The 10,935-nt window shown below is 38.3% G+C and overlaps 1 protein-coding gene across 1 annotated transcript; it reads left to right on the top strand.

The window, feature by feature from the left end:
- Positions 1–150: 150 nt before the first annotated feature.
- On the top strand, positions 151–10,365 carry LOC144986983 (lymphocyte function-associated antigen 3). Its single transcript, XM_078935734.1, has 7 exons — positions 151–271; positions 6,977–7,186; positions 7,269–7,379; positions 7,479–7,742; positions 8,657–8,769; positions 10,099–10,127; positions 10,238–10,365. Exons 1-7 carry the CDS (start codon positions 235–237, stop codon positions 10,260–10,262), a joined length of 789 nt encoding a protein of 262 aa, XP_078791860.1. The 5' UTR covers positions 151–234; the 3' UTR covers positions 10,263–10,365.
- Positions 10,366–10,935: the final 570 nt, after the last annotated feature.

The raw sequence follows: 10,935 nt of genomic DNA, 5'->3' as shown, positions 1-10,935 counted from the left end.
TATATATTCACATGCACACAGGTGAAGTGTGTTTAGATCTTGTCATAACCTGTGTTTTCTAGACTTTTTTTCTCACACAAGTGATGTGTGAAATAATAAGGGTTCAAATAAGAAAAAAAAAGATGGTTTACTAACTTGAACTAAATAAAGGAAGTGGAAGTGGGGAGCAGCTGACAGCCAGCAAAAGAGGATGTTCTATGTAGTACTGTGTTGCTGTAGTTTACCTTTGCAACAATGAGACTCTTAACTCTGCTCATTTTAGTCCTTCACGGTAAGCAACATTTTGATTTTTAGGAAGAATTAGTTACAGAAGAATGGTTATGAATGTTTTAGATCAGTTATTAGAAAAGAAGGAGACTTTAATGAAGGAAGTAGAACAAGAACATGCCGTTTATTACAATGCTGAACTGTGGCTTAAATGAACACAATAGAATTTAGTGGAGCTGGAGTTTAAAAAGAAAACAAATGCATCCCTGTCATATATCTGTCATTGGTTAATATATGCTTAAGTTACGGAAGAGCTAAAAGTCTTCCGTATGGGTTTATATGAAACCATGCTAGGATGTTGGTGGTGGTTTTTTTTATCTACTCACTCTTATCTCAATTCTGAACATTAAAATTGTGAAAGGAGTGTTGCAGTTAATACAATGGGGGTTGTACTTCAGTCCGTGCTGCTCTTTTCTGTTAGAAAACTGATAATATTTAATAGATTTCCTACAGTCAGAGTTGGAACCTACTTTTTGATAAAAACTGAAACACGTGGATGTATTTCAGGCATTCCATTTCCTGGTTACCAAAAATTTGGCTCTGATAGAGACAGAGCCTGATCTTAAAGTTAAAAGGTACCAACAAACCCATATTCCAAGGGGAAGACAGTGTTGACAGAGAGCTTCAATTAAATGAAAAAAAAACAAAAGTGTATTTTCATGAAGGACCGATTCATAACCAAGGTTGTCTCAAGATGCTGCACACAAAAACAAGCCAAAAATTATTTAGCAAACAATCAAGATCCTCTTAATTCAATTTAGTCCAGAAAATTACAAAAAGGCCAGCTTGTGTTCATTGTACAACAGCCTGAACTGAAACAGATTCAGTTCTTATCATCATGCAGGATGACCCAGGTGCAGGAAAGATCAGGCAAAATGCTAAAGCAGGTAAATATAATGCAAAAACAAAAAGTACCTTTTGGCGTGGGTAAAAAAGCCCAGACTAAAAACTTGAAACACACATACAATTCTGAATGCAATGTAAAAGACTGCCGGGCTAAGAATAACTAACTACTAGAACTACTAGAATGCACTAAAATGGAGGACTCGGACTCAAAATAGGGAAACCAAATTAAATGGGTTTTTTTAGCATTTTTTTTCTAAATAGTTATGCTGAGTCAACAGATTGTGATTATTTGTTAGTTTATTGCGTTAACTCCCAAAGCAATGTGGTTGCTCTGGAAAGCCAAGTCACCATTTCTTCATTGGTTAAAAAAACCACATAGTTCCTCAACCTTCATGACAGTGTGAGAGACATACCATCAAAAACAAAGCTGAAGCCAAAAGCAATTTACTTTGTGTAAAAATAATAAAGTATAGACTGAATCCATTTTTAAAATGCTACCAGAAATGTTTCTTTATGGCATCAAACAAGAGAAAACCAATTGAAACTTTTTAGAGAAAAAAAATCCTAAAATCAAATGTATTTGTGGAGGAATTTTTAAATTTCAAGTCTGCCAAGACTGGCAAAATACCACAAATGGAAGCAAAGCAGGAGTTAACTCCTCCCAGTTAAAACATCTGACATGAAACACGTGAGGCAGAAAAATGTCATGGTAAAAACAGAAAACATGGATACCGCTGAGTTGGAACCAGCAACCCCATGACCCCAGAAATAATTCAGCAGGTTCTGAAGATGGATGGATGGAACATGACATTTGAAACACCACAGGGAAAATCACCAGTAGAATAAATAGCCCTAGAACAGTGACATGCAGTGAGGACTGACATTTTCAGTCAGTCATGAAAAACAGAATTGTGATTATTGACTTACTTTTACTTCTAAATGAAGTCCGCCTGAAGAAACACATGAAAAACCCGTTTGTAGAAGTGTTTCTTTTCTTTCTTCCATTTAAGTCTCTTTTTTCAGTGGAGAACACTGCCAGTGTAAAGTGACATTTCTAAACAAATTCCTGAGTTTAGACACATTTAGTAGGGAGCCCGTGTCCTGACATTAAAGAACTAAAATATATCTCGTTCCCACAGATTAATATCTTGTTCCCACAAATTAATATCTTGTTCGCACGAAATAATATTCCGTTCCCTCGAAATAATTAATTCGTGCTCACGAAATAATTATTCACGTCATAAGTCATTCATGAAAACAAATATTGAGCTAAGTCTGGTGAATCGTATGGCAATGCAGCAAGCCTAGGTATCATAAATCTTATGATAATTTTCTTATATTGATCATTGTTGTTTTTCTTTTTTCCTTTCTTGATGGAATGTGGGTCACAGAGACACAGAAGATTCCGCTGAAAGCAGCTTTTGCGGCAGGACGGAGACCATATCCGTGTTTATGAATGACTTATGATGTGAATAATTATCCTATTTGCACAAATTAATTATTTCAAGGGAACGAAATAGTATTTCGCCCAGATGGCGTCAGCCCTGGTATTCTGAGGACCTGTGCCCACCAGCTGTCTGCGGTTCTCCAGCATCTCTTCAACCTGAGCCTCAGACTGGAGAAGGTGCCCCTCCTCTGGAAGACATCCTGCCTGGTTCCTGTACCCAAGAAGACCTCTTATTCTCATCCCAGAGATTTCCGTTGCCCTCACTTCTCATGTGATGAAGGTGCTGGAGAGGCTGGTGTTGGCTCAAGTGAGACCGGTGGTGAGCTTTTCTCTGGGCCCCCTGCAGTTTGCCTACCGGCCGGGCCTGAGGGTGGATGATGCTGTCATCCATCTGCTGCAGCGAACTCACTCACACCTGGATGGTGGTGGAGGCATGGTGAGAATCACCTTCTTTGATTTCTCCAGTGCCTTTAACACCATCCAGCCTTCTTTACTGGGTAATAAGCTGCGGCTGATGGGTGCTGGTGCGTCCACCGTCTCCTGGATCACCGACTACCTGACAGACAGGCCACAGTTTGTCCGACTGGGCGGCGTCCTGTCTGACGTGGTGCTTAGTGGTGTGGGAGCCCCACAGGGCACTGTGCTCTCTCCATTTCTGTTCACCTTGTACACCTCAGATTTTCAGCAAAACTCAGAGTCATGTCACCTACAGAAATTCTCTGATGACTCTGTGGTTGTGGGGTGTGTAAGTGGTGGACGGGAGGAGGAGTACAGGAGGCTGGTGGATGGATTTGTGGAGTGGGCTGGAGAGAATCACCTGCTGCTCAACGTGGACAAGACCAGGGAGATGGTGATCGACTTCCGGAGGAAAAGGACAGTCTTACAACCCCTCTGCATCCTGGGCAAGGATGTGGAAGCGGTCGAGGAGTATAAATATCTGGGTGTGACTATCGACAGCAGACTGAGCTGGAGGAGCCAAAACACTGCTGTGTACAGGAAGGCCTGCAGCAGACTTTACTTCCTAAGGAAGCTGAGGTCTTTCAACGTGTGCAGCAAGATGCTGGGGATCTTCTACCAGTCTGTGGTAGCCAGCACCTTGTTCTCCTCCCTGGTCTGCTGGGGAAGCAGCATTGCAGTCAGTGACACCAACAGACTGAACAAGCTCATCAGGAAGGCGGGTTCTGTCATTGGCTGCAAACAGGACACATTTGAAGCAGTGATGGAGAGGAGGTCACTGAACAAACTCCTTTCAATCATGGACAACCCAGAGCATCCTCTCCACCCTGTTCTGGACAAACAGTGGAGCTCCTTCTCTAGAAGGCTCAGACAGCTCCGCTCCAAAACTGCCCAGTACCGGAAATCCTTCCTGCCCAATACTATAAACCTGTACAACAACTCACTATGCAAAAGATAAACTTTGCAAATTTTTTTCTCTTTTTCTTTATTTTGCACATTTCTTTGCACATCTCTTTACCTGCACTGTTTTGTAAATAGCTCTTTAAACTATACCACATTTTCCTTGTTCTTTTTTTTATTTTTATGTATATTATTCTTAGTCTTTTTTTTCCCCTGTCAGTTGTTATGATAACAAACAAATTTCCCACGTGTGGGATCAATAAAGTATTTCTGATTCTGATTCTGATTTCCTGGGAACAGAAAATTATTTTGTGCGAACAAGATATTAATTTGTGGGAACAAGATATATTTTAGTTTTTTAATGTCAGGACAGGGGGCTCTGTAGTTTAGAAAATGATGCTAAACAATATTAAAGAATAATTGGACATCTGGAGTTGACTTGCAGCCGCTAAATTCTGTTATTCTTTAGCTTCGGTGTCACATTTTCTGGGATCACCAGCGCCCTCTGCCTTCAGTCACATGTACTGCTGCCTCACCTAGTGTATTTCGAATGCGCATTTTTAGTGGATAATAAAGACTGAGTAGGTCACAAACTGGCATTGCTGTAATCAGACAATTGGCATGAAATTAAAAAATGAAGTCATTTAAAATGAGTCATTCTTTTTAGACGATAGAAAGACTAAAACCGTGCAGAAGGGTCTAAGGGCAGGGATGCCAGTTTAGTTTAGTCTGTTTAGTTAAAGTTTAGTAGTAGCCTATTGAATTCTATGCATTTATGATCCTTTTTGATTGTATGTTTACTCTACAATTACTGGTACGAAGTCCATTGAGACGACTGTTGTTGTGAATTCGGGCTATACAAATAAAATTGAATTGAATTGAAATAGTAAAGCTCATGTGTCAGCTGCAGCTCCAGTCTCGGCACAAGGTGTTGGTGCCTCACCTGCTGCTTTGTCGCGTATTTGAACAGGAAATTTGCAAGTTCACTACTTTTTTTCCCTTATTATTATTATTTTTTTTACCAAGGAATCTTTGAAAAGCCACACAGAAAACAGTAATTATAAAATAAACATGTCTGAAAATCTATATTTATTTATTTAATTAAAAAAGTATGTTTATTTTATTTAATCTATGTATTTTTTAAGCTACATTTTGCAGGTGAGGTACAGCCTCACCTGCCTCCCCTGAATGCACGTCACTGCTGAAGAATCCATCCAAGAACTGTAAATCAGTAGACGGTTTTAAGAAGTCTGTCCTTTACATTAAATGCATATGAGAACTGGACTGAATGAGTGTGATGTCACCCATAGAAAATGCCTTACTTCCGGTTCCCTTTCACAAGTGGGACTTTGAGGTTGGGGCCATTAGGCACCAATTCAACTGTGAATTTCTTTATTTCATAGGGACAGTGCACATCAAAACCATTGAATGCAATGAGCCAGAATTAGCCCAGCCCATCTGTTGTCCTCGGACAGATGTCAACCTAAAAAAGCTTTTAGGTAAGAGGTATCAGCAAATGCTTTTATTGAGGCATCTGATTGGATAGTTATAACTTGAATAACTTGTTATAAAGAAAAATTTGAATGAAAAATATATCAAGAACATATTAAAATAGGTACCAGAGCAAGAATGGGTATTCTGGCAGATATATTGACTGAGCAACAGCTGTTTATTTCTCAATAGGAGTCTATGGGATTTTCGCTTGTTTGGACAAGAGGGCACATCCTATTTGGCATGCAAAGGTGGAAGGAATCGCTCTGTTCAGTTTTTTTATAGAGTCAATAGTTCCTTATCTGTAATGCAACAAGGATGTTCAGGGTAATGCGTTTCATACCTTCTGCTCTGACTTAAACTAAACCAGACATCAAACGTTCCTGAATGGGAGTGTTGGTTCACAGTTTCTTGCTTATCAGTTTGTACCCCAAACTCCCTCTGCTTTCTCAGACATCTCCTTTCTCCAGATGGCATGTGGAGAAGCAAAAAATCCCAACACAGCAGCCTTCAATGTGTATGCCTGCAAAGCTAAAAAAACAGTCTTAAAAACAGCAGTGAGAATGATAATAAAGAAAATAAGGTGCTGCACATACATCCAACAGCTAGCCAGTGTTACTTTTAAGATAAGATAAGATAAGATAAGATAAGATAAGATAAGATAAGATAAGATAAGATAAGATATGACTTTATTAATCCCATGATGGGGAAATTCCTCTGTCTGCTGCAGCAAAGTGATATTCAGTACAATGCAACAGTGTAAAAGAACTGAAGAACATCAGTAACTTACATGGCAAAATAAGTTAAATCAAAATAAAAATACACACTAAACAACCTTCGTAGGAGCCAAAAACAACGGAAACAGCAACAACAGATGAAATACACCGTGTGGGTTCATAGAGTGTCACTGTAGTCTCATGCTGAAGGAGCTGGTCAGCACCTCTGCGGTTTTGTCTGTTGGGTGGGAGGGGTTATCCATGATGGATGTTAGCTTGGCCAACATCCTCCTGTCCGCCACCTCCTCCATGGACTATAGTGTGCAGCCCAGGACAGAGCTGGCCTTCCTAACCAGTTTGTTAAGCCTCTTCAAGTCTCTGCCTGCACTGCCCCCCACCCAGCACACAACTCCATAAAGGACCACTGAGGCCACTACAGTGTCATAAAAAGTCCTCAGCAGCTATCTGCACACGCCCAAAGACCTAATTCTCCTCAGCAGGTGAAGGCGACTCTGGCCCCTCTTATACAGAGCGTCTGTGTTGTTAGACCAGTCCAGTCTGTTGTTGTTAAGGTGAACTCCCAGATATAAGTGTCCACAGTCTCATTGTACAGTCTCAGTGTCTGAGCCCTGTATGTTCACCAGTGAGAGTCATTGAGCAGACCTCCTGAAATCAAGAACTAGCGCCTTTGTCGTGCTGGTGTTTAGCATCAGGTGGTTATTTTCACACCAGCCTGCAAAGTCAGAGATGACCCCCTTGTACTCCTGTACTTTTGCTTTTCAATTTGTTTTGTCAATGTTGTTTTTCCAACCTGAGCCACATCAAACCTGACTCACATTTTGTTTTTCCTTAGCTGTGCAAATGGAAACACAGGAAAAGATCTCTGCTTACGCTGGTGAAAATGTAACTCTGGCTTCAGGAGCTAAAAGTGGACAAAGGCTCAAAGGAATTGAGTGGTCAGTCTACGGTAACACAACGTGGATCGCCACCTTTCTAGATGGCATAGAAGATAAAGAGCGTCATGATCAGTTTCAGAACAGACTTGGACTCAACACCATATCAGGTAAAGGAAGCAAGCCTCCAGTCAAAGCCAAAGGAAAGACATGAAAAATCTTATAACTGTGTTGATGTGTTTGGTTCTTCAGGTGACTTAACCATCTACAATCTGACTTCGAAGGATGCCATGATATACACTGTAGAGATCATCGACTCTAATAACAAAGACAACAGGAAACAGATTGAGCTTGAAGTGAAACGTAAAAATTTTACAGAATTTTAACAGGTTACAAACTGTGAACAACTTCTATTTGTTCACAGAAAAGGTCAAAAATATAAATGATGCATTTCATTTGCAGAACGACTTCAAGTACCAACTATAAAAGAGATTGACATCTCAGGCACACAAGAGGGCTGCTTCATCGCTCTGAACTGCTCCTCCTCAGAGAAAGACGTGAACTTCTCCTGGCAGGTTTCACCTCGGTCTATGGCCTCTTGGAGCACCAAGAATGGCTCCTCCTACATTTTTGTGCACACCAATTCAATGCAGGACTTGTTGTTCACCTGTAACTCCACAAAAGGAGACAAGTCAGCTCACCAAGATTTCTTAGCAAGGTGTGATGGTAAGTTTTTGTCTGTTCAGGGTTCCTTTCAGTCATTTAATATACAAAACTTACAGAATTTAGCCCATATACACCGCTGGGGTCAAATTTGAGTCATTTTTGCCCTTTAGCAGCAGCAATTATACTCTAAAGAACATTTTATAGCTGCATTAAATATTTAAAAAATAAATGTATTTATGATGTTTTACAAATTTATTCTGTTGTATCTGTAATACAAAAAACAAAAACAAAAAACAAATTCTTAGCTTTGAAACTCTGCAAGTCCACTTTTTAATATTACCGTACTATGGAAGAGTGGTACCCAGGTTAGTCACTTTATTTGGTCTATTGACAAGATGCTTGCTCAGTGCAAGTTTCTTTTTATTTTTGTTATTTTGGGCTTTTGTACATATAATTTTGCTGTTTTAAGACGTACTTTTTGTAACAGTTCATTCTACTTAAGTAAAATCTGACATATTACATCAATCAAGATAAGGTAAAGATCATTAACATAGTTATTTTATATTACTCATAACAATTAGCTTTAGTTTAGACTCAAACATTTCACAAAATGATGACAATAGAAACTCTTCAGCCAGTAAACACCAACTGTCCAGTCATTCCCATTGCTATCTTTATAATGATTAGTGATGATGAGAGGATGAGGGAATGATTAGGACCATTTTTAGGAGATAACTGTAGCAATAGCAATCTTTTCCATGTCGGAAATATCTCTAAGACTTGCAAGAACCAAAATAGCAGATACTCTACTCTGAGACTACATTTTGGACATGTTTTCATTATAGTCAAAAAATGTTGAACTTGAGCTTAAGTGTACTCTTTTGCAATTTACAAATTCATTATATGTTTTGTATGTTCTACTAAATTTTCATTGAATAGCTTTTCTTTTAATGACTTTTTTGTTCTTTTCCAAGTCAAAAAATTGCCTCATTCGAGGGAAAGATGTACAATACTGTTTTACATCGGAATAGCCCTGGGAGTCCTGATAACAAGTGTCCTGATCTACAGCTGCAAAATTGGGATCTGTGTAAGCACATATCAACACACACACTTAGTATGAAACACATGAAATCTTCAGTTTAACGTTTTATTTTTGCAAAACTCTTTACAGTCTTATGCATGAACCATTAGGAGAAAAAACCAAGGTGTGCAGAAAGGGAGCGTTGCTTTAAGCACAACAGATCTATAACTTATCAATGTGATAAATATAATAATGATAATAACCCCTGAAACCCTTTTTTCATCCTTTGAACAGTTACATTCCTATAATTTCTTATAATAATACTAAAAAAGATCATACACCCATACCTTTTCACAGATATAAGTTAAGGTCCCACTATCTGTCACACACCTAAGTGTGTGAAAATTGTTTCTCCATATTTAACCTGTCTCCTGAGGGAGCGGTGATCTGCAGACACAGCCACACTTGGTTGAATTAACCCCCCAATCCAATCCATTATTGCTGAGTGTCAAGCAGGGAGGGTTGGGGTCCCATTTTTAGTCTTTGGTATGTCTCGGCCTGGATTTGAACTCGTGACATTCCAGTCACAGGGCGGACACTCCACCACAAGGCCACCGAGTTGGATATAGGATTGTTTGCAGGAACAGAAGTAGATGGAGGATAGTTTAACGATATATTAATAAATCTATCTAATATAAAATCGTTTTTTATTACAGTTTTGTACTTTTTCCTAGATCTTAACCTAAAATATGCTTGATTTAAATGAAAAATTAAAAAAAAAAACTTTTCACACTGTTGAGGACCATTTAGAATCGAATGACATTGAGACCACAAAAACCATTAAAATTAAGGCTTCGTTTCCCAAATGCTCGTTTTATACATATGCAAATTTTACAAAGTAAATCTACAAAAAGAGGACGGGATGAATCTGCAGAAAATGGCACACACATCCCAATCATACAGCATTCATTAGAGATAACATGCTCAAATGTCAAGAAACAAGTTGATGCAAATATTCAGCAAATGATAACTAACTGACAAAACAAATTTTATTGATACATTTACAAATTAAAATAAAAAAATGATTTAAAAGGATCAAGGTATGAAAAGGACAACCAAAAGGAATACATTTATACTATTTTCGACCACTTTTATAAATTAAAAATATTCGGGAAACATTATTCGAAAATGTTGAACTTCAATCTATGGAGAAACAGTAGCCTATGTAACAATGAAAGGAACAATTATGGTTCTTGACTTGATTTTCTCATTGTTTTTATACTTTTTGTTGTTGATGTAATTAAAAAAAATTAAAGTAAAAATTTCATATTAAACAAGGTACATTTCCATTTACTGTTCCTCTAAAGCATTTGTTTTTATTTTTCAAATTTTCAGAATTGGCGAGGCAGACAAAATTTGAGAAGGTAAACTCTGTCCACAGCATGATGTCAAAACATCAGAACACAAAATACATATTATTGTTGATGGTTCAAGTTAAGGATTCATTATCATTGTTTTGTCTTTTCTTTTTCAGTGAGGCCACAGATTCATCGCCTTAGAGACGTGTTCACAGCTACAGTTGCAGTTACAAAAACATTCATAGCTGCACATCCATGCAGCGCCGCCAAATTATTATGCCAATGGTATTTTTCTATGATTTTTCTACATCTTGAATGATATTGAGGATAATATTTAAGTCACTAACCATTACAGTATTCACAAAATATTATTGAAGAAACATAAAGATGATAGTTTTTTTAATTATAACCTTCAAACGTACTGTTCCATATTATTACGCACAACAGAGTTCCACAACATTTTTTAGATTCTAAAGAACTTAACCCTTGTGCTATCCTAGACACTTTAACATTGGGAGTTGGGTCATCTAGACCCACTAGACAGTGCTCTGAACCCGTTTTTTCAATGATTTGTGATCTTCACTGGTGTCCATGGATTACATGAAATCTTTCCACTTTTATCCACCTTTGTCATGGTAGGGAGAACACGTCAATGGAAGGGTGGGGTCATCTAAGATAGGACAAGGGTTAAAAATTGTCATTTTTTTTAAATTTGCTGCATTAGGAAGTCATATTTCCTGAAATCAAAAGCTATTCCAATCAAAAACATCTTAATGGGCCAGAGACATTTGAACATAGGGCCCCTTATTTTGTAGTAGCTTCACAATTTCTGTGCAGGATGTTTTGATATGAACTGCTTCCCACCCTCATAGAT

The sequence above is a fragment of the Oryzias latipes genome, chromosome 18 (genome assembly GCF_053564925.1).
Source record: "Oryzias latipes strain Hd-rR chromosome 18, Olatipes_Hd-rR_3.1".
NCBI lineage: Eukaryota > Metazoa > Chordata > Actinopteri > Beloniformes > Adrianichthyidae > Oryzias > Oryzias latipes.
The sequence above is the reverse complement of the archived record's forward strand: the minus strand, read 5'-3'. Positions and strand labels throughout refer to the sequence as shown.

Coding starts and splice junctions, on each gene's coding strand:
- LOC144986983 (XM_078935734.1), top strand. CDS start 235: ATGAGACTCTTAACTCTGCTCATTTTAGTCCTTCACG. Junction 7,743..8,656: donor TTTCTTAGCAAGGTGTGATG/GTAAGTTTTTGT, acceptor TTCTTTTCCAAG/TCAAAAAATTGCCTCATTCG. Junction 8,770..10,098: donor GCTGCAAAATTGGGATCTGT/GTAAGCACATAT, acceptor TCAAATTTTCAG/AATTGGCGAGGCAGACAAAA.